The 23,740-nt window shown below is 57.4% G+C and overlaps 1 protein-coding gene across 2 annotated transcripts in view; it reads right to left on the reverse strand.

Annotated features, from left to right (window-relative positions):
• SLC39A11 (solute carrier family 39 member 11) overlaps positions 1 to 21,665 on the reverse strand; it is a 77,135-nt gene extending 55,470 nt beyond the window's left edge. For both annotated transcript variants that reach the window (XM_084491850.1, XM_084491849.1), the window contains exons 1-4: positions 21,620 to 21,665; positions 20,555 to 20,686; positions 19,928 to 19,966; positions 14,077 to 14,235 (exon numbers count right to left, since the gene is read on the reverse strand). In XM_084491850.1, the coding sequence (XP_084347976.1) occupies positions 14,077 to 14,235; positions 19,928 to 19,966; positions 20,555 to 20,662 (306 nt within the window). In that variant the 5' untranslated portion in view covers positions 20,663 to 20,686; positions 21,620 to 21,665. The remainder of the gene's footprint in view (positions 1 to 14,076; positions 14,236 to 19,927; positions 19,967 to 20,554; positions 20,687 to 21,619) is intronic.
• Between the last annotated feature and the right edge of the window lie 2,075 nt (positions 21,666 to 23,740).

Below are 23,740 nucleotides of genomic sequence, written 5' to 3' on the forward strand. Positions count from 1 at the left end.
TCCCATCATTTGCATAATATCGTCTGACCAGCGCTATTAATACTCATGACGGATCCGCTGCCTGCTCTCTCCTGCAGTTTAATCAGGGTGCTTTCACCTCCTTTAACCCAGCAGCTGCGCGGGGTGCTCGAGGTTGAACCCGCTGGCAGAAGGCAGAGACTGCCCGGGGAGGAACTGCACACAGCTCGTGGAGGAGCTGAAATAGAGAAATACGGGCTTTATCCTGCACAACCTGGATGGCTTGTCACCGAGAGAAAAGATGGGAATTTCAGCAGCACGACCCAACTGGGGTAAGACAGGAAGAGACCAAGAACGCAAGCTCATGGGCATGTCCTGCTGCTGGCACCCCTGCAGCTTGGTCTCCTCGCTCCTGAGGAATTACCAACAGCACATCAACCCGAGGAGAAACAAGGACGGGCACCTTATTAAAGAAGCTGCAGGCACCATGGCAGCAGCTTTGCACACTCCATCCCCACCAGATTCGTGTTTCTCCTCCCCCAGCTCCGTGCCACGCTCTCGGCGCACCACACGGTCACCAATATGATCCCCAAGGATGTGCTTACACCGACACGGAGGCAAACTCGAAGATATTTCGGATTTCTATTGCCAGGTTAAGTCACCTCCCCGTTGGCGGGCACAGACACGCAGCTCCATCAATTTGGAAAAAATATTAGTGACCTTCAGCGAGGCACGCGATCTGTTCCAACCGTGATTGCTCTGAGTCATCCCAGTCCGGTCCCTGCATGAGGCCCTTAATTGGAATGTGTCAGTGGGTTAAAAACGCATTAGGAAGAGAAGAGGAAAGTCAACCCGCATTAATTAGTTCGTGCCACTAATTAGTATTAACTGAAATAACCACGGGGGCTGATTATTTCGGAAAGCCTGATGCAACGAGAGACTTGGACAGGAAGACTTGGGGAGCTTGGAGGAAAACTATTCTGGGACAGGGGAGTCCCCACCGCGCTTGCTTCTGTTTGCGGAGATACAGCAGGAAGGTCGTTAGATTTTCATAGCCCCTTTTAAAGGAAAAAATAAATAAATAAGCTCTTTTTCTAAAAAAGCATCCTTGTAGACGGCAAAGAAAACCCCGCCCCACGCAGCACTTGTCTAAATAGGCAGAACGTGCTTTTGTTATCAGAAAGCCAGAGCAATCCTGAATTAATTTGTATGGAGACATGCCCCGTTCCTGTTAGCACCCCGGGTGACGCAGCAGTCACCGGGGAATTGATTTTCTCTGGTCAAACATCCCGGAGCTGCTGTTATCGATGGCGCACCGCCCCGGCACACGGCAAGGATTGCTCACCCGGAGCTTTCACGGCCCTGCCCGCTCCTCCCACGCTGCCTCCGCCCTGCTCTCGGTGAGCTGTGCCGTGATAAATACCCAATAAATCAATTGGGGCGTCCATTTCCACCTTGGCACACGATGCCCAGCCCAGGAGGTGCTCGAGGTCCCGCAAGGCAGCGCCGTGCCTCAAACGGCAAATCCAAAGGGTGCCTCGTCCTGTTCCCCAGCCCCAACCCTACCACTGTACCAGGATTATTTACTGTCCCTCGCACAGACGGGGTGCTTTGACCCCTCTGGGTTTAAATCAGAAGGTTTTTTCCCCTGGGGGAGCAGTCGGTGGGTGCAGGGATCCCCGAGCGAGGTGGAGGCGGCAGAGAACAAAGCGGTGCCGCTGCCCTCGCCGTGCCGCAGCCCTACCCCTGCGCCTCGCCTTGATCAAAACCCAGCACGTATCTCTACTTATATGGACAGCAGCACTAAAAAGGGATGCACTTCAAAGCAGGAGCAAAGCAGCCAGCTGTAAAACTGAGATATTTGGGCAAGTGCCTCCCTCTGAAAGACAAGAAACAGGCGTGTGCGCATCTATCGCTGCTAGGGCCGGGCCGGCGCTCCTGCGGGGCTGCACGTAGGGGCTCGGGATGGAGCACAGCAAATCCCATTTATTTGAGTGCCTTCAGCTGCTGGCCCCCAGGGCCAAAAAGCCCCTCCAGCTGGAGACCTGAGCGCAGGACTCCTCATTCTCCTGGAAGCAGGCTCTCCGCAAAGCAAACCCGTGCCAAGGACATGTAAATCCCCATCCCAATCCCTGCTGTATGGGACTGGCTTCTCCCTTTTTTCATGTTCTGCTTTCTGCAGGGCTAAGGAATAAATCCAAAAGGAGGAGGCATCAGCTTGCTTTTAGATGAAGCAAGAAAACCCCAGCCCTATCAGACAAGTCCTTCTCCAAGGACACAGCGGTGGCTGGAGAGGAGAGGAGACCCTCAGCGGGGTCAGGCCCTCCTTGGATTCCCCTCGCTGCCACGCCAGCCTCCAAAATTTAAACCCAAGGAGGAATGACAAGTGAGTGGCAGCTTTCAGAAATAATCTGTTCTTCCCCACCCACCGAGTGAGAATAAATGGATAAGGAGCTCAGGACCACAAGCTCGGATGCTCCGGCTGTGTGCGCATCGCTGAGTGCCCGACGTGAAGGTGCTGCCTGGACCCACAGCTCGGGGAAGGTCGGAGCCACGGGGCTTCTGCTTTGCTTTCGTCCTGGATTTCTGCCCAGCAAGCATCCTGGCAGGCCCGCAGCAGGCTCCACCAAGAGACAAAGCCCACAGCCCGTCGGCTAGCAGCAGAAAGAGTTTCAAGGGGAAAGGGAAATGGAATGAATTGCACTGCCTTATTTAGCAAATAAATAACGCTCCCAACTCGTCCAGGAGCTAGCACGGAGAGGGAAATGAGAGGCAGCAACGAGCCACGCCGTGATGGTGCCCGGAGGCTCTCATTTCACGCTTATTAAAAGAGAGAAAGTGGTAACAGAGCGGAGAGCAGAAAGCGATTAAAGGAGAAGAACAAAGCGGGGCGGGGAGCCAGGAGGGCACGGGGAGACCTGGTACATCTGCAGCCACCACGGACACAGCGTGGTCGCATCCTGCCCACGCCTCGTGCTCGCTCAGCTTTGCTGCTCCCTGCCCCGTGCCAGCAGCACCTGAAAGAATAAAAAAAAAAAAGTGCTTGCAGCCCACTGAAAGCTAACACAGGGTGAATTGCCAGGGGTGGCTGCACCCCCAGCCCTCCCCTGGCACCCATCGGTGCTCATCCGATGGGAAATGGGCTGCTCACACTGCTCCCAAAGTCACCCCGAGGTGTCCCCGGTGTGTGCCACCTCGGGGCGCAGCACCTGCGGCAGTGCGGCTCACCGCCCATGCTCTGCAGAGCCCTGCTCACTTAAAAATGCATTAAAAAAAATAAATAAGCTGACGGCCACCTGGCTGTATCGATCCCAGAACGTCATTCCAGAACAAACACTGAGCCAGGGCTCCTTGCAAAGCACGACGTGCCCCGTGTGGACCTCAAGTTATTGGGGACGGGCACTGCCTGCAGCTGGGGACGTGCCTGGGGCTGGGATTTGGTGCTGCCAGGAGCCTGCCTGCTTCCAGGAACGGCCCCAAAATGCAGTCAGATGGCTCCGAGGTCCCCAGCACAGCCTCGGACGGAGCACAGCATCCCAAAAACCAACCCAGACGAGCCCCTTCTTGAGGGAAATGGAGTTATCACAGTCAGCACTGAGCTGGCACAAGGGGACGGGGCGAGGGGAGCTGCTGGCAGGGACACGGGGAGCTCCTTCCCAAGCCAGGGACCGCTGGCAATCCACCACCAAAAACACTGAAACCAACAACCCCAAGCGCAGCCTTAAATACTCCCTGCCGTGAAAAAAAATTAAAAAATAAATAAATAAAAAGCCTTTCTCGACCCTGAAGTGGGTGCAACCGTATTTATCTTTGGTAGCAGCTGACGTGCAGCTTCGGGACATAAGCAAACAGCTCGCCTTCATCGCCTGGCAGCCCCAAACGAGTCGATGCTGCCGTTCTCTGCCACAAAAGCCCCTGTGTTACACCTCAAATCACCAGCTGCTCACTACAGACATTATTTTCCCCCCCCCCCAAGCCCTTCACCCTGCCTGGCACCCCTTGTCCAGGGCACATCGGAGGAAGGAGTTTAACAGGGGCCAGGGCATGAAAGAAATCCCCCCGGTAACCCCACACCCACAAAGCCCTGCGTAATGAAGACATCTTCAAGGCAAATTTACTTCCTTACACAAGATAAAGGGGCTCTGAGCGTCTCAGGTACGTCTCGCTTTGCATTTTAATTCGGAGACTGCTAACAAGGGACCAGCCATAACGGGACGGACGGAAGGCATTTCTTAGCCAATTCTTCTCAGGTTGCTAACGAGAGCCTGGCCAGCGCTGCCAGCCAGGCTGCAAAGCAGTCAGGTGCCGCAGGATTTCTTCCACTTCTCCCCAGAGTTCAACAAAACCTCGTAAAAACTAAACCAGAGCATGAGCAATCAGGGGCAGGAATCAGAACCGTCCTCGTAAGCCTCCAGGAGGTGCCAAATACAGCGCCAGGAGAATAGGACTGCACTAGAGGAGATAAATGCAAGGGAAAAAAATAATGCAGGGCACGTGCTCGTGTGCTCCTGGCAGGCACAGGAGGAGCTTGGGGTCTACAAACGCAGCCCAAAGCCCCCTTCCCAAAAGGATCCTGGCAGGGATCCCCTTCCTCGCCTCGCCACCAGGGCTGGGAGGGAACGGCTTTCCCCAGAAAAAAACTCACACCGGGGCCAATTTGGGAGCTGGGCTGTGGGATCAGCTCCGACCCCATCCCCTCTGCCTCGTGCCAGGCTCACCAAAACACCTCCTGGAGCCGCGGCAGCCGGCGCGGGGGGAGGCCCGGGGCTCCCTCTTCCCACGCAGAGCATCTTCCATCTGGCTCCTCCGGCACTGCGTCCTCCCACGGCCCGGCAGCCCGTAGCTATGGCAGCGCTGCTGCGGGAATTGGAAGGGAGAGGTTTGTCCACAGGCACACACACACAAAAAAAATAAAAAAAAAATCAACGTTTTCACATCAGGTTGGCTCCGGGAGCGCCTCGTGGGCTGGTAACACCGAGCTGCAAGGTGCTGCTCTCACGGAGCAGCCGGCAGCAGCGCGACACCCGAACTTTCCCCTAAAAACTGGGAGCCAGGAAGCCAAAGTGAACCCTGAGGGTATGGGTTTATCTGGAACCGATGGAATATCACTGCAAGAACATTTTATTCGCTGCTAATTATCAGCTGCTTTGATATCTCATCGTTCTTCTCGGTTGCAAACAGCAGCTTTAATCACCGGCCTCCGCTGGTGCGCCGCGAGAATCCATCCTCCTCCTCCTCTTCCTCCTCTTCCTCCTGTGTCAGCGGGAAGGTGGCGACGGCCAGCACATCCCATGGGGTGGCCCCGCAGCACCGCAGCCAGGTGGGCTGCCAGCAGTAAAAAAATCAGTAAAACTGATCTCTTTGGCCAAAGAGACGTTTGTATAAAGCCAAGCGGACAGATATTTTCCCCGTCGGCACGTCTGGGGCTTCAGGCTTTGCGGGAGGAGGCAGGAATGTTGCTGGCACCCGGCCGGGGAGCGGGGACGTGCACACCATTCCCAAGCCACCGAGGAAACCCTGGAGGTTCGTTACGAAACTTCTCGTTTTGTAAGAGGGATGTTGTGCTTGGCCGAAGGGAGGCGGTTTGGGTAACCTCTGTCGTTACAAAACCAAAAGGCGCGCAAATATTTTTGCTTTTTTCCCGGCGATCTAGCAGAAAATAGCTCGCTAAACAAGCGAGGCCCACCTCTGCGGCAGGAAAAGAAAGGATTCAGGTCACCAATTCCCTGTCCACCGAGGAGCTTAGAAAAACCTTGAACCCCCCCCCAGTAAATTCACCTAGCAGAGGACCGGCTGCACGAGCACGCAAGCCTCAGGCGCTGCACGCTCACCTCCTGCCTTGGGACAGTGGAGGGGACAGCTTTGGTAGGGGATGGCATCTCCTCTCTCTTCCCAAACAGACACTTGGAACCAAAAAAATAAAAATAAAACTACAACGATCTGTCCTTAAACTCCTTCAGCTCCAACTGGGTGAGCGCTGCCCACCAAAACCAGTTGGGACGAGCCCGCGTTTCCAGTCCCTTGCTGGGAGGAATCTCGCCAGGCAGAGGGAGCCTCGCAGCCAGCCCGAGCAGGAATCTCCCCCAGGAGAAGGAATCTCCCCTCGGGAGCAGGAATTTCCCTCGGGACCAGGAAATTCCCCCAGGAGCAGGAATCTCCCCCCGGACAGCTCTGCCCACCAGCACCACGCGGACGCGCTCGGCAGGACACAGCAGCGAGGTTCGTGGCACCGAGTCAGCGCTACAATATGAGATTTTAATTGTTGGCAATAAACCTCTATGCCTCCGAGGGGATTAACAAGAGCTTTTTCTCCACATGCTTATTAAAGTCTAATGGAGAGCAGCTTCGCATCCCTTCTCCCTCCCTGCCCCCTCCCCACCTCGCTATCTGTAACGTGGCAACACGGATTTTCGCAGCCCTTATTATGCAAGGCTTTTTGCAACAGTAAGAGAAAAAGCAAACAAAACTTCAATTAACAGCTCATTTTTTACACAATATACTTCTCAGGAGTGATTTGCTAACAGTGCAGATTGAATTAATGGGGGGAAAAGCGAACAAAGAGGGGGAGAGGCTGCTGCTGCTGCTGCGCCTGCGAGGCCAGGAGCCCTGGGAGGGGGGAAGGAAAAGCCAGCCCCACTCCCCCCAACCAACACAAATTGTGGGGTGCCAGCCATCAGCCGAGCCCTGCAGGGCAGTTCTGCCCACAGAGAAACCCACAGGTGAAGAATGAAGGAATTGGGATCCTTTAGGGACCGAGAGGTGCCACGTCCACAGCCTGTTAACGCTGGATGCGCATCAGATGCAGCCGGCAGAGCCCAGGAGAAACGGGGAGGGAGCGCGGCTCAACTCGCTATCGATCACCTCCCCGACAAGGAGAGGCTGTGCAGCACTGCTCAGTTACGCCAGGCTCAAACCCGACCTCCTTTAGGCTCTCAATTACCAGCAGAAATCCCCGGTACAGGGATGGGGAAGTGTCACCCCTCCGACGTGCCCCTTTTCTCCCCGCACCGTCGCGCCCGAGCCCAGCGGCACCGGCGCAGCCTCCAGGGACCGAGCCCGCAGCAGGCTCATTTCCAAGGCCAGGCTTTCTGCTCTGTTTTTCCTTCCACGGGTCTCGCACACTGCATAAAACAATTACCAGCATTGTGTGTCTCCTGGGCTTCGCTGCAAACCGCTCCAAGTGCCTGCGGGAGGCCGGGCAGCGCCGGGGGAGCCCGACACACCTTCCTGAAGCACAGCGCAATAAGCCCACAGGAGAGGCCCTTCATTCCCTTCAGCTAGTCCAATTAATTTGTTAATTCATTACAGAAGAGAGGCGTAATGAGGGACAAGGCACTTCCTAATTGCCAGCACCGAGGAGCTAACCAATTTCCCTTTCTCGGAGCTCAGGACAAGGCTGGCCCAGCGCTGAGCCCCAGGGCTGCTCCCGGGGGGCACAGCTGAGTTCTGATCCCCACTGATCCCTTTAAACTTGCCACACGAGCAGCTCTCATCCTCTCTGTTCAAGGGTAAGGCGTTCAGGCGCTGGATTCCAACCAAGACAACTTTCAGCCCAGACACCAAGCTCTGAAGCCAGCCCTCTCCCCTCCAAGGCGCTGCTGCCAGCACAGAGCTCACACAGCGAGGCTGGTGCCCAGCATCTCTTCCCTCTGCGCTCCCTGCGGATAAATCAGGGCAGAATCCATGCTAGCAGCAGTAGGGACACCATCCCCATCTTCCTTCCTCTATTTATTCTGCCAAAACCCCCAGGACCCACTCCTCAGGCCACCTCGCCCACCCCTGGGCTGTCCAAAACAGAGAAACGCCAGCTCCGCATTTTGAGGAGGGAAACCAAAACAGGCACAGCGCGACTGTGTGAGCCAGGCTTGTTTTTCTAAACCCAATTCCGGGCAAAGCCAGACAAAAGTAGCCCAGAGCAGCAGCCAAAACCACGAGGACGCTCTGAACCTGGAGGCTGCTCATCACCCCGGGCTCTGCCAGCCGTCGGTCGCTCCTTCGCCATCCCCAGCACGCGCGGTCCCGCGGGGACGATCCGGCACACGTGGGTGCAACGCTGCACCACTTGTCAAGGCTGAGCCACCTCCTGTGCTCACACCAAAGGCCAGGGACGGCTTCCAGGAGGGCTGGCACAGGTCAGAGCCCTTGTGCAGGGTGTCACCGAGCCTGGCAGGAGGCAGCACCTCAGCAGAAGGCAGCGCACTTCCAGCACTGCGCTCCATCGGCAGCCACACCCGGCTGGAAATCCCTGCAGCGCTGCCCCCCTCCTGGCTGCATCTTGTTCCCTGCAATCCAAACGTTCATTAAATATCATTTATTTATACGTCTAGCATTTACCTCACCTATAAAGCCGTGGCAGGCCATAAAGAAAAGCAGGCAGAATGTGAACCAGCAGCAAGGGGCCTTCGCGAGCCTGCAAACCAGGAGCAGACTCCTCCGGTCAGTTCTTCAGTTTGCATTAGCTGTGAGGCCCGAGGACACCAGATTAACATCACGTCACTGTCACCATCTCGTTGATAATTAGAGCGTGACAGGAGACAGGAAAACATCACGCAGATTTCCACACCCCAGCAGTAACATCCCAAGGCACCACCACGTGCGCTCCCCGAGTGGCACAGCCGGGGGACAGGGCGCACGGCCCCAGCAGCCTCACAGCCCTCCACAGCCTGGAGAGGAGAGGAGAGACATCCAAGTGGTCAAAACACCACGAGAGGAGCCTCGGACTGGCTGAGCAGAAATAACCAAGCCGTTTTCCCCCCCCCAGTTCTCCCCTCTTCCCAGTGGGGCCATCAGGTTATTAACAAGGCACGATGCGCCGCCGGATTAGCCACGGACGCCTGTTTGGACGCCTGTTTTACTGCACCGAGCTCCGGGCAGCAGCTTGCAGACAGCAGCCACCCACACACGGCAGCTGGAAGCCAGGAGGAGTGCGTGGTGCCTGGCTGCACCTCTCATCCTGCAGCTTCCAGGCCCCCACCTGAGCTGGATGCAGCCCCAAAGCAGGAGCACGCGGCACACCGGCACCCGCGGGCATCGCCCCGGCGGCCTCTCGGGGGAGGCACAGGCAGAAGAGGCACAAAATCGACTCCTGGCAGCTCGTCTCCAAAGCAGGCAGCACGTCAAGTAAATCTGGGTGAGTCACAGTTTACTCTGATAGCAAGCTGACACGGCGCTGCATTTATAGACGTATGCACAGATCTTTTCCACGAGCTGCATGAAAGCAGCCTTCCTCTCCCTGACAGCTCGCCACCCAACCGATTGTAACCTTCTTCTCCTCTTCTCTGTCGTTTTTAATGGCAGGTTTACATTTCACAGCAGAGGCATTAATTTGGGTTCTGCCAGGAGCACGTTCAAAGGCAGGTTTGAAGATCGAGGAACAGCCGAGGAGCAGCCCGTGGCGCTCGCCGTGCCCGCAGATGAACGGGGCCTCGTTCAGGTGTCTGGAACAAGCACATGAAGGGGACAGGAGCAAGTCGTGCAGGTGATGGAGATGATGCTTCTCCCCATGGTCCCCAAAAAAAGGGGCACGGAGGGTTCCAGCCACCTTCCCTGAGCCTTCCAGACCCAGTCTGATGGCAAGCAGGGTGCGGAGGGACGGCTTTGTCACAGCAAGGAAAGGAGCTTGAAATTTCTCCAGCATCCCCAGCACCTTTCAGAGCCTGGAAAGCTCCATCAGCAGCCCCCAAACCCCTCTTTCTGCACAAGTCTTTTGGCTGAACTGCAAACCGCCCCAGCACAGCAGCACCCTCTGACACCAGTGCCATAAAGCAGTGGCCACAGGACAGCCACAGCACCTCAGTCCCATGCCCCAAAACACACACACACATACGAGCACGTCCTTTGGTTAATAATCGAAACGAAAAACCTCTCCCTACTACAGCAGTGAGGATGTGCAGCTAATTAGCTTTCTAGGAGTCGCAAATGAACAGGAAAAGGCGCATTAGGAAGGGGAACTTGCACTGGGCATGTCTCGGAGAAATCAAATTGCATAAGAGGAACTTTTATCCTGATTATAAATTAGCACCGGCAATAAGCCCCAGCACGTTTCCACTGCCTCGTGAGACAATTAACCCGCTAAATTCGGTCTGGGTAAATCAGAGGGGAGAGCTGTGCTGAGAGCTGTGCTACAAGCTGTGCTTTCAGCGTGCTGCAGCCGCTGGGTCTGGGGTCCCCAGCACCCACAGCTGGGCCCCCCCACCCTCACAGCTGCTTCCTCTCCGTGTATGTGCCACACATGTACCCACTGGCCCAGAAAGACCCGATCCAGCTGACTTTCAGCCCAAAAAATGGCCATTTTAAGTAACGTGCACGCACGCCTCGAGCACGCACAGAGGTCTTTGCCACCACGTCCACGTCCCGTGGATAGCTGAGCTCCCAAGTCCTTTCCAAGAGCGCTCGCCAAAAATAGCTTCAAATTCTGTGCAAAGTGCCCGATCCCAGCCCGCATTCCAAAAAAAACTTGTGACCATCTCTCTGCTTCGCTGTGTCTGCCCAGGAGGCCAGCAGCACGCCCAGACCCCGCCGTGGCCTCCAGTGAATACACGGATGAGGGGCAGGAGCGCAGCACAGCCACGTTTCGAGAGGGTGAGCAGGATCTGGCCCTTACTGCAGCCACGCACCGCCGCCACCTGCTCCACATCAGGCTCCTCAGCCCTCACTGCTGTTAAAACCATGAATGCAGCTGCAAACAAGAGCCTGGAAAGCCTCAAAACAGGTACGAAAGGAGCAGTCCCCCCCGTCACTCCGCAGCCAGGAAAAACAAACCCTGCATCTAGCTGACAGGGAAATAAAAAAAAATTGGATGGAGATGGGATTTCCAGGACAGATTTACAGCCCTGGCTCTCCAGACCCTTTTCTCCGATCATCCTTTGCCCTGGAGGCAGCAGCAGGCTCCTGGCTCGGTCACCCGTTAGCTGCTGGCCATCCTGCAGCACTTGCCCAGACCCCCAAAAACTGCCCAGATCCCCCCCATAGGGCAGGAACCCCCCCCCCCGCAGCCTGGTCCCAGAGCAGAGCAGATGTTTCCAAGCCCGACAAAGCCTTGAGGTAGAGGAGATGAAGGCAATTAAGCCTCTTTATCCTATTTAGCACAACGATCCCAAAGCAGAGAGGACGTCAGGCAGACGGGGACGGAAGGAATAATGTGGTTATGGGGAATGGTTGTGCACAAGGAGTAACGTGGTTATTGGGAACGGGTGTGCACGTGGGCACACGGCTATGGTGAGGGTTTCATCCCTGTGGGATTTATCTCCTGCTGGGGCCAGCTTGCTTCTCTCCCCTATCCTTGCCACCTTCCCTGTTCCACCAGCATCAAGTCTTGGAATTCCTGCTTGCTCCAAGGAGCATTGAAAGGGCAGGGATCCAGAAAAGGCACAAATTAAGGAGTTCCTGCGAGCCACAGCTTCGGCACCGGTGCTGTGCTGTGCCCAGATCCCCGCACCCCACCCAAAGCCCTCTACCTTGGTAGCATCGGAGACCCTCAGACCCAGCTCCCACACGCAGCCCCCCATCAGCCGCCCTTCTCCATCCAGAATCCTCCTGGAAATATCAAAAATTCGCTCTATCGCTAAAAATCAGCGCAGGAAGGAGATGATGCTGCAGCATCAGCAGGGCCAGGGGAGGGAAGAGGCAGACAGGTCATTTGTTAGCGGTTCGTTAGTGGTTTAAGGTGTTCCCTGAGACTACAGCAACATCCTCCAGCAGACCCAGACCTGCCCCCAGCTCCCAAACCACCAAATCCAGCACAGCTGATAAAAGCTTGGCTGAACAGAAAGGAGATGGCCTGCAAAAGGCAGGAGACACCCACTTTTAAAGCTCCTGACGCTTATTTCTTGCTCTCCAAGCACACCCAAATGCCCGATTCCTTTTTTTTTTTTTAGCCTGGGGCCGAGGACAATTTTAGCATTTAGGTAGAGGACAGGAGAACAGCCCTCCGCCAGCAGCGCTGGGGATGTCTCACACTCTATAAACTCCAAAAAGGATGAGCAAACACGCTAAAGGCTTCCAGCAGGGAAGCCGCGGAAAGATAAAGATGTAATAGATTAAATCTGTCTTTTGTAAGGAATTTAATGACTACAGCTGTTCGGCGTCATTACCCACTTTGTCTTGGAGGTTTAACCCTCCCACCGGCCCCGCTCTGCCGCTCAGCAAACATTTGGGTACCAGCAGAGCCACTCGGCTCCTGCCCCTGCTGCCGTGGGAGCAGGGGAGCGAAGCCTTGCTCCAGCCCCAGGAGCAGCCCCGGGGAGATAAGGGCTCATTAAAAGCTTTTACTACCTGTTGCTATATCGCAAAACAATTACAGAGGAGCGCTAACACGGGGAGCAAGAGCAGCCTGTGGGAGCAGATCCCTTCCTCCTGCCCGCCCGGGTGTCAGCGTGCTCTGGGGGCTCCCCGGCATCCCCTCACCTCACCTGATTTTAAGTGGGGGAAGAAATAAAATGAAAAGGTGAGATTTTTAACTGATTTAGAAAGGAGCGAGACTGGTTGGAAGTGAACTGCAGTGGCTTTATCCTCAAACTCCAGGAGCTGCACCGGGCTGGGGGCGCAGGGTCCCCCGCTCTGACCAAGGACACGCCACCAGCCCGGCACGAGTTACGTGGGGCAGGACCCTTTGCATTCGCACAAACTCCTTCAAAGCAGCTCCTGCCCAGCTCGGGGACAGCAGCCCCAGCTCGGGGACAGCCCCCTCACCGCCTGCAGGCTTACGAGCAGATTTAGGAAGCGCTCCTAAGGCACAGGCATTAGGCACAGGGCGTGAATCCTCTCCGCTGCCATCCCTCCTCGCTCCGTCCTGCTCTTTGCAACCCAAGAATTTCACTCCCCACCCGGCACGATTTCCAAATGCACCAGAGGCAGGCAGCAGGAGGAAGAAGCGGGCTGTGTGGTGCAACTCTTTGTCCCTCCTGTTGGGAAACGGCGGCGTGGGGGCAGCTGATCAAACACACGGCCCCATCCAGCACCTCGGGACGAGGACAAGCGTTGCCACAGCCAGCACGAGACCTCGGGGCTGTGGGGAGCAGCCACCAGAGGCTGCGAGCATCCCCAAAGCTGCTGCTGAGAGGTGCTGAGCCCCACAGCTCGGTGAAAGCTTTGGGAGCCCTGAGAGGAGCGAGGGAACAGGCAGGGAGCCACCAGCAGCCCGCGGAGGGGGCGCAGGCTTTTAGCAGCCTGACACCGCCGGCGTTTCATTTATTTGTTCTTTGCTTTAATGCATCCATTTACACCGGCGCTGACACACGGCAATATCAGGCCATTTTCTTCCTAACCGAGGACACGTTGGGCTACGCCTCTTCGCAGAGGCTCAGAAAGGCAGGGAGCAGGGAAAATTAACACGGCGGCTCCCCCGGGAACGGGGGTCGCCAGCCCCTCCTCAAACAAAAAGCCTCAGCCCCCCCCTTGCTCGTAATCCCACCCGCCACTAAAATCAATCAGGAAATTTTAAAAAGTCCTTTGGAAGTTTGGGAAAACATCCCTGCAGACCAAGCTGTTCCGACGCTCTCAGCCGTGGCAGCCCAACAGCTCCAGGTTTTTATTTTTTAATAATACTCTTCGACGGTGGGATGGTTCATTCGATTCTGAGACACTTAAAGGGCTGGCAGCTCCGCAAATTAAACCTCTGGGCTGAAACAGAAGGTCACACCTGAACTGTTTGCAAAGCGTTGCCAGTGAAAAGAACAAAAGCAGAAGTGTGGAAAAAAAAAAAAAAAAAAAGAGAGGAAAAAAAAAAAAACAGCGCAGAGCCTGAAGCTGCCTTCGGCACAGGCAGAGCCACGGGGTCTTGGGGGAAAAAAACAGTTTCATTAAGTCTCTGATAGAAACCAATCTGTATCTGGCTCCTGTTACGGCAGAAGCTGAAGGAAGCAGAGAAGAGGCAGCTTTCCAGAGGGCCAAGGTTGAGGTTTGGCTGCTCGGGGCCACCAGCAGGGACATCGGTGCCCAGGAGCCAGCAGAGCAGCACCGGGGCCAGCACCGCTGCCCTGAGCCTCACCCCAAAGGGTCCTGGGCTCCTGGGAATGCCCCGAGTTCCCCAAATCCCACCCCTGCAGGAAAACGAGGACATTTTATGGGGTGGGTCACCTCCAGTGGGCACAGAGCAGGCTGAGACCCGCGCGCACTTACCAGCACCGGGATGAGCAGGTCGGCCCCGTACACAAAAGCTGCTCCCAGAACAAAGCCCACGGCCACGGGGAGGAAGGCAAAGGCTCCAAAAGTGCCGGACTCCTCAGCCATCTCGATAGCCGGGGCCAGCAGGGACCAGTAGGAAGCGGCCAGCATGACCTAGGAGACAAAAGGCGAGAGGTGAGAGCCCGGGGACCGCAGCCACCGGGTGCCGAAAATCCCCGCGCTCACCGGCGTGCTGCCTGCATGGCCTCTGCCACCCAGCGGGGCCACTCACAGCAGCTCCCCGACCAAAAGAGGCACTGAAGGATGGAGAAGCGATGGTTTTCCATCAGTTTTTTGCACCAAGAGCATTTTTCTTGGCTCCAGCCCGAAGGAGCTGGCAGAGCACACGAGCTCGGTGGGGTGAATTTCTGTGGAGTGAGCGCAGCCACAAGCGTCCTTCCGAAGGACAGCTGGAAAACCTCCCTCACCCTGTCTTGTTTTGTATTTTTCCCTATTTGGTTGCTTTTTTTTTTTGTTTCTCCTCCCATCCTCAGCTGCAGGACTGGGTCTGTGACCCCCACCTGTTGGGGGTGAAGCAAATCCTCCCACCCTGTGCCCAGCTCCAGGCTCCTCCGCGGAGCAGGAACACACGCAGGCTTCAGCTCATGAAGGAAAAGAAAAAATAAATCAGGTGATGTGCAGAGCCAAAGAGCCTTTTCCAAGTTAGATAAAGCCAGGCTGGGGCTTTGCCGTGAAGATCTCAGCCTGCAGCAGCTCAGCTGCCAGCGTCCCCCGCCCCCCTACCCAAAATCGAGGCAACCACAGCAGAGGGGCGCAGTGAATCCTCTGCCCCTGCACAGCCCCGGGGCACATCCAGCGCCTGGGCACTGCCTGCTGCGGTCACAGCAACCCTGCCAGACCTCCAGGGAGCCAGACACAGCTTTGTACATCGCTGACAGCTGGAAGGGAGAAGGAACTATCCCAAAAAAAAACACAGGAGAAACAGGACATGGGATCTGTGGGGCTTTCCAAGCCAGCCCCAGCTCGGAGCAGGGCAGGTTTCGGTACAGCCGGGTGTCCCTGCAGCTGCGGGAGCTCACCGGGACCAGCTCCAGGACCAGTCCCAACGTCAACTTTTGGGGTGCAGGAGGGTGTGAGATCAGCTCTGGGGGTGCGAGCCCATAGCTGGCAGCAGGAGGGGTGCTGAGGGAGGCTGCTCTCACCCCACAGTGCCCGCAGGAGAGGAGCGTAATGAACCAGCTCGCTTTAAATCGCTGTCAGAGGAGCCAGATGCCGACTGCTGGAGACACCAGTCCCCGAGGGGCTGCGTAACTCTCAGCTCGCTGTGAGTAAGAAGAAAAGCAGGCTGTCAAGTTAAACTTAACCACAGCTGTCAAGCTCCGTATTTCAGATGCCACCTCCTCTGGAAAAAAAAAAAAAAAACACCAAAAAAACACACGCCCCGGTGTGGAAACACGAGCAACAGGGAGAATTACAGAATCTGCAGGATTACACCGTCACCTCACGTTAAGAGATCATTTCCCCACGGAAAGCAGAGACCTGGCACCAGCTCCCGTTGCCATTAAGTCAGCACCAAAGCCCCCACCGGCTCCGCTGCTCACAGCCCCCAGAGGATGACACAGCTCCGGGCCCCCCCCGAGCCTCGCCAGCTGAAGGAGCAGACATCTCCAGCAGCTTGGTTTGCTGGGGAAGGAGAAATTTATTCCTGCACACCTTGGTTTGGAAGGGAGCATCCTGACCCTGCTGTTCTGGAGCTCCTGCCCCGTGGCAGAGCCAGCACGGTGAACCCCTGGTCCAGCAGCATCCCTCAGCAGACGATGTTCCCGACGTACCCAGAGGGCTGGGATTCCTGCCAGCGAGCTGACCGAGTGACAGAACCACACTTTAATTACCAAATCCTTATTTGTGCTGAGCTTTGCCACCACTCCTCACCCCGCTGTGGTTGTTCCACACGTGCTAGGAGGTCACAGGGCACCTACAGCCACCCCGGAGATGGCAGTAAAAGGGTTTTGGTGCAAGGGATGTGCAGGTGAGCTCCATTTCCCCTTCCTCCCTGCAGAAAAAGCCTGCCTGGGTCCTCCCCAGATCAATAAGACACGAAGCCCTTCCAGCAGAGGACACGATCTCCTGCACCAAGCCTTCCCATCGCACAGCAGCGCCCACGCTCTGCTCCCATCAGCCAGGAGCAGGGACCTGCAGAGCCCCGGCTGGCACGGGGCTGGGCTCCTCCTGCCAAATCCCATCCGGGCGGCTCAGCAAAGAGCCTCCGCGCTCCAGAGCCGAGATGCACCACACCGTAAATCCACCAGCTCTGGGAAAACAAACCGCGGTTGAGGAGGGAGAGGAGGAGGCAGCTGGGGATGGAAAGCATCCCTGGGCTGCAGGGAGCCCAAACCCTTCCCTGGGACACCTCAGCATAACCAGAGACGGCCGCTTCTTGCGCCCAGCAGCCCACAGACAGGGAGCGGATTTGTTTTAATTTCCTGGCTCCACCCTAGCCGAGATTCATGAGGCTGAGCGCAGAGAAGCACGGGCTCAAAACCCAACTGCCTCATGCCAGCACAGCCTCACACCACCAAAAATGACCAAACCCAGGGCTGTGTCCCCACGCCGATGGGGAACCTGGTGGGGAACCCTCCAAGAGGCACCAGGCAGCACCGCCCGGGTCTCCATCCACCTCCCCTGCACACCAGCGTCTCCTTCCAGGCGAGGACTCGATGCAGACAGGAATTAAAAGAAGATGCTGCTCCCCCTGCCCAACTCCTTAGCTTGACTTCATTAAGCCTCCAACAACGAGAGACGGCCTCGGCAGACCCCTGGAAATTACCGATGCTCTTTTAAGCGGCCCTGAAAAGGGAATATTCGAGGCAGACTTGCGTGGCGCGGCGCGAGGAGCGTGTCTTTATGATTTTCTGCTTCACCTGGGACAGAGGAAGAAATCAAAGCGTGACCCAAGACAAGGACCAGCCGGGCGAGGCGGCAGGCAGGCTGCAGCCCCTGGATGTTTGGAGGGGAGCACAGCACCCATAGGACGATGCGGAGCTAACGGGGAACATTTAAAAAAAAAAATCTCATTTAAGAATATCGAGATTTAAGAGAAAAAAAAAAAACAGAATTGCACATCAGATGCCCAAGTAAAGGCTCGTCTCCATGGAAACGTCACCTCGGAGGCTCCCACGTGCCAAACCCGCCACTTCCAGGGAGGGAACCCAGGCAGAGGGGGCTCGGGGCTCACACCCCCGGGCAGAGTTAGGGGGGAAGGAGCCGAGCATCCCCTCCACCCGAGGCACCGTGCCACCAGCCGTGCCGGAGGGATCACAGAAAAGAAGAAAAGTGCAGCTACACCCCAAATCGGGGCACTGCTGCAATTCAACCGTGGTTCCAAGTGGCTCACCCAGAGCTGTCAGCATGCCTGCAGAGCCGAGCTGTGGCTCCCCAAATCCCCAGCACGCTGCACCGCCCGCCTCGAGGTCGCTGGTGTCCCCGTCCCTTCCCTCCTCTTGGTGGTGCAGAAGTTTTTGGTTCAGTCGGGCGATATCTTGCTGTGAAAGCTCCCGAAATACAAGCAGGGAATCGTTACCAGCAGTAAATGGACCCATTTCACATGTGAACCTGACCTAGGAGAGCATCACACACAGCCCTGGGACCAGGGGCTCGCGGGGACCCTGAGCTGAGCACCGACAGCGGAGAGACCGCGGGTCCCCGACGCGCCCGGAGGTTTGCTGGCTCCAGGAGAAGTTTAAAGAAACTCCACAGGGCAGATTTCGGAGCTCACATCTCGCAGATAAAGAGGAGGTTCAGTTCTATGCCCCCTACCCCAGGGCTCGGAGAAGCAGCCTGCATTGATGTGCGAGAAACCCACATCAAAGAGACTTGAACAGAAGCGTCCGCGTTGAACAGAAATCCCTTACAGCAGGAGAAGCAGCCCCTGATCAGAGCACTTCCACCGGCCGAGGAAACGCTTTTTACGAGACAGAAAAGAGAGAAAACAGTACAAAGAGCTTTCAAAAGAGGCTGCTCCACATCCTGCCCCCGTCCACGCAGCACGCCGGGTGCCCGCAGCCCCCCAGCACCGGAGGGGCGCGGAACTGCACGGCTCCTGCTGCTCCCTGCCAGGATTTTGGAGTCCAGCACGGCCCCGCTGAGCTTTGCTCGGTTGGGGAAGGCTCCAGCTCCTCCACGGGGCTCTTTGCAAAGGCACCAAACACGCCAGAGGCAGGAAAATGCTTGTTATTAAACCTTTCGGGCAAGGACAAGCTGGAGACGCAGAGCGCAGCGGCACCGGGGGGCCGAGCGCAGCTTTTGGGACTCCAGTCCCTTATCAGCCAACAGGCAGAGCGCCACGGGCACATCTGGAACAAATCTAGCAAAAAAAAAAAAAAAAAAGAAGGCAATTCTTTCTGTTCCACCCTCCAGTGCCTTTGCCACGTCGCTGCTACCCCAGCACTCAGCCCCAGCCCCGTGCCCCCAGGGGCAGTGGCACTGCCACCTCCCTCTGCGAGGGTCCTGGCATCAAAGAGGATTTTCAGAGCCCGTGCTGGGCACAGGCAGCTCCCCCCGACCAGCTTCAGCAGCTCAGGGCTGCGAACGTGACCGAGGAACAGCCCCAAGTCACAGCCCGGGGAGGTCCTGGCGGAGGTTTTCCCCTCCAGACACCGCAGCGATCCCCCAGAGCTCTCCCTTCCCTTCCCCAGCACGGTGAATACGAGGAAGGAAAGCAAATAAAATGTTTGTGGGACAGCTGCGGGCCACACCTCTGCCACGTGGGGATGAGTCAGGGTCCCCACGGGGCTGCAGGAAGGTGACAGCCCCACACCGTGGTCCAGCACCCCACAGCCATGGGGACAGCGGTGCCACAGCCTGGGCGAGGGGACAGAGGAAGCCCACAGCCCGTGCTGTGCTTGGCAGCGCCTCCCTGACCTCGCAGAGGTGGCTCTGACCTGCTCGTAGGGACAAGTGTGCCTCTGGAAGACAGCTCAGAAGGGAAACCGTAAAGGTCCAGAATGGGAAACTCCTAAAACGAGCGATGGATTTCTCAGAGATGAGCTGAGGAGCTGCTGCTGCTGCTGCCTGACTGAATTATTCGTGTCTTCAGCAGGTGACAGCCAGGCTCCAGGAGATCAGTGTTGGGGTTTTGGTGTTTGGGAGCAGGCAGCAAGGAGCCCTGCCTGCACACAGCCCTGATGCCGGCGGTTAGGGCTCTGCAGGATGGATTTTCCTGCTCCCAGACCAAGGGGCTCTTGGTCTCAGCCTGGAGCCCGGCTGAGTTTCCCCTGCTCCAGGTGCTGGTTGCAGAGCCAGGACCCCGCAGGATCTGGCAGAGCCCTTGGGGCCAGGGGCACCGGGAAGGTGCGGGTCAGAGGGAGGAGATGCCAGGCTGGAAAACAAACCTGGAGCTGCCTCCGACCTCTGCTCGGGATCTCACAGCAGGCAGGAGAGGGCTGGCACGCTGAGAAGTCCGGAGAGCCGCAGCCAACGCGCTCCAGAACCCATCTTTGGGGCCAGCTCCCCTACAAAGCCTCCTGCAGCTCATCACTGCCCATGCACGAGGCCAAAAAGCCCTCCTCGGGGCCTCCTGCCCGTCCCAATCACACCAAGAGAGACGTTTCAGGAGCCGAAGGAGGTGACAAGAGATAAACCCCGGAGCCAAACCCGTCTGGGACAGCTCAGCACCTTCGTGGCTCTCTCCACCTCCACCCTCGCCCACGAGAGGCTCCAAAACATGGCAGGACGTGGCCAGCCCCGTGCCCCCCCTCTGCCTCCAGCTCGTTTGGTCACCACGAAATGAAAACCCAAGGAGGGACCCCGAGGGAGCACGGAGGAGCAGGAGAGGCGCCGTACTCACCCCCGCAGCAAAGCCCAGGCTCCCATCTAGGATCCGCCTCTGGAACGAGAAGGAAGGCAGAGAGCAGCGCTTAGCGAGGGCACAACGGGTGGGGGCACCCCAAAATCGTGCTGGGATCCCATCGGGGGGGAAATTCCCTCTCTCCAGAGTCACCTGCGGGGTGTCCCGGCTGCCCCATAACACATCAACCACCCCAAAACCACCCCTGCTCGCCCCAAAACACCCCCACAGGGTGCTGAGACTCCCGGCCAGCTGCACCCCACGGCCCCACATCCCCCCCTCGAGGATTTTGTCCCCGCACGCAGCCTGCCCAGCCTCACCCCCGTGGGTTTTGTGTTTTTTTTATTTCTTTCAGCACTTCACCCTCCCCCCCCAAGGAGGAAAAGCGGCGAGCTGCTGAATAAATCATCACAAGGCAGCCAGAAATAATAAACCCAGCGAGGCGGGGAGAGGGGGGGGCTCAATTTTGGAACGGGAGAGGAGCTGAAGATCCCCAGCGGGGGCTGACCTGGGGGGTTTGACTTAATCCTGCACGGGAGAGGAGCGGGATTCTTTCCTCTCCCTGCCCTGGGGGCCAAAATCAAGCCTCCAGGGGCCAAAATCAAGCCCCCAGGACCCAAAACCCACCTGCCCGCTGGAGAAGACGAAGACGAGCGCTGAGCCAGCCGCCGTCAGCCCCCAGGTGAGGAGGGTCCCCAGCACCGACTGCAGCACCGGGCCCTGCCCCGGGAGCATGCTGAGCGCAGCGGGAGCCGCAGCCTAAGGAGAGAGGAGGCTCGTCACGAGGAGATCATCGCATTTGGGGTTTTTTCCCTTAAATTTGGGGGATTTAGGGGCTGCTCAGCGCAGGAGGGGGCCGTGGGTAGGTCCCCCAAACAGCCCCCCAAAGCCAAGGCATCCTGGTCCCCCCAAAAATTCCCCAACTCCCCAAAGAGTCTCCAGACCCCCAAAATTGAGTCCCTCAGCCCCCTAAAGCGGCCCCAACCAACTCCCCCAAAACCCATGGCCTCCCAGCCGCCCCATACAGCCCCCAGCCCCCAAACTGGGTCCCCCAGCCCACCCAGACAGCCCCCAGCCCCTAAATTGGGTCGCCAACCCAGATCCTCCCAGCCCCCCAAACAGCCCTCAGGCCCAAATTGGGTCCCCAGCCCCCCAAACCCGGCCCCAAATGGCCCCCAGCCCCCAAACAGGCCCCCAGACCCCCCTAAACAGCCCCTAACCCGCCAAATTGGGTTCCCCAGCCCCCCAAACCCAGCCCCAACCCCCACCCAAATGCCCCCCAGCCCCCAAAACAGCCCCTAACCCCCCAAATTGGACCCCGCAGATCCCCCCAAACAGCCCCCAGACCCCAAATTGTGTCCCCAGCCCCCCAAACCCGGCCCCAAACGCCCCCAGCCCCCCAAACAGACCCCCAGACCCCCCCAAACAGCCCCTAACCCCCCAAATTGGATCCCCCAACCCCCCAAACAGCCCCCAGACCCCAAATTGGGTCCCCCAGGCCCCAAACTGGGACCCCCAGCCCCTAAACCCGGCCCCAACCCCCCCCGAAACGCCCCCAGCCCCCCCAATGGAGTCTCCCAGGCCCCAAACCCGGCCCCCCATCCCCCCAACCCCCCCCCTCAGCCCCCATCCCCCCCTCCCCCCGCACCCCTGGGCCCGGAGCCCCCCCCCGGGCCCGGCCCCCCCCCGCACCTGGTCCCGGCCGCCCCGGCCCCGCCGCCACTTCCGGGTGCGGCCACACGTGGCGCCGCCGCCGCCCCGCCCACCCGGCGGCCGCAGCCAATGGGAGGGAGGCAAGGGGGCGGGCCGCCCCTGCGGCTCTGCGGTTCGGGAGGAGGCGGGGGGGTGGGAGCGGCGCGGGCGGGCGGAAACGGGCGGCGCGGGGCGGGCGGGCGCGGCAAGGGAAAGGGATGGCAAAATGAAGGGCACGAAAATAAAATTTAAAAATTAAAAATAATTATTTAATTAATTAATTAAAAAGAGTCCTCTCGTGTCCCCAGCACGGAGGTCCTCCCGTCCTGCTTGTTAATGACCCGCTTATTAACAGCCTGCATATTAATGACCCTGCTATTAATAGGCTGCTTATTAATTGCCGGCTTATTATTATCTTGCTTATTAATATCATGCCTATTAATTACATGCATATTAGTTACGTGCATATCAGCCGACCGTTCATCGTCACTTTGCATATTAATGACCTACTCATTAACATTTTACATATTAATGAGCCATTTGCTAACATATTGCATATCAATGACCCACTTGTTAATATTCTGCTTATTAATTATCAGCTTGTTGACATCCTGCTTAATAATGCCCTGCTTGATAATGAATAATGAATGATTACCCTGCATATTAATCACTTTATTATTATCAGCCTGCTTATTAATGACCCACTTATCAACATCATACATATTAATGACCTGCTTATTAACATAGTGTGTATTAATGACCCAGTTATTAACATATTGCAGATCAATGACCCGGTTATTAGCAGTTTGCTTATTAATTACCAGCTCATTAACATCCTGCTCATTAACGACCCACTTAATGAGGGGACACCAGGAGGTCCCTTCCCAAAGGGTGACCCCCAGCAGCCCCCCTCCTGCCCTGCCTGCCCCGAGGGGTCCCTTGGGTTGGGACCAGCCGGGCACCCCACTCATTGCGCATTACCCAGAGACCCTAAAACCCGTTTTATGGCACCAAAAGGGGCGCCAACCCCACGCCAAACCCTCGGTGCCAACCGTGTGGATTTAATGCGCCCAGCCCTCCGAAAAGCCGCTCACACCAGGGAGAGACACCGGGGAGAGGAGAGATTTCAGCCCCTGGCTGCCAAAGGCTCGGGGTTTCTCATTAGGATTCACAATAAACATCTGCAGCCCGGACCCGAGCCCCTCGGCAGGGATCGATAAAGTCATTACGGAGAGAAAAAATGGAAGGGGAAAAGGGGAGAGGAGGAGGGAGGCGAGGAGCCGGCTGCGGGGAGGAGGAGGAAGAGGAGGAAGGGCGAGGGCAGTGGGGCTGCTTGGCACCACTGCACACCCTACAAACGGCCTCATTTTGGGTACGCGAGCAGGGTCCTTCCCTCCACAGCACGGGACGTGCCAGCTGGGGAGGAGAAGGACGAGGTTTGCACCCCCAGGGACCCGTTCAGAAAAAGGGTTTGGCGAGCTGCCCCAGCATTTTTGCCCTCGATTAACAAGAAAAAAAAAAAAAAAGGAGAAAACCCCAGGAGGGCTCCGGGAAGGGGCACGCCGACTGCTGGCACCGCTGCTGCCTCCCATCCCGGGGGCTCGGCACAACCTCTGCCCCCCTGCCCCATGCCCTGGGGGGGGGTCCCCGCTGCCCTCCCTGCGGATCGGGGCGAGAGGTCGCTTCGCCCTCTCCCTCCGTTGGCAGCCAAACCCTCGGTGCCTCTCCACGCTCGTTTCCAGGCCAGGGGTTGAGAGCACTGTGGGGTTTTTTTGTTTTTTTGTTTTTTTTACAGAACAGCTGGGAATGGGTGGCAGGAGGCTCGGAGGGGTTTTAGGAGCCACTTTGTGGTCACCTAATCCCCGTGGCCCCGTCCCGAGGCACTCGGGGTGGTGTGGGAAGGGGCCGTGCGTCTCTCCCCAGCCCGCCCCTGCCACTAAATGGCTTTTCAGCACCGTGGATGCTTCCCAAACCGAGGGACAAAGAGGAGTTGATCTGCCAGCCCCGAACCAGCTGCCGGGCTAAGGCAGCGTCTCTCCAAACCGGGGACCACCCAGAGGTACAGCACAGACCCTACGCCAGGCTCAACCTCAAGGCTAAATCGAGGCGGATTCAAAAAAA

The sequence above is a fragment of the Aythya ferina genome (genome assembly GCF_964211825.1).
Source record: "Aythya ferina genome assembly, chromosome: 18".
In the NCBI taxonomy this organism is placed as follows: Eukaryota; Metazoa; Chordata; class Aves; order Anseriformes; family Anatidae; genus Aythya; species Aythya ferina.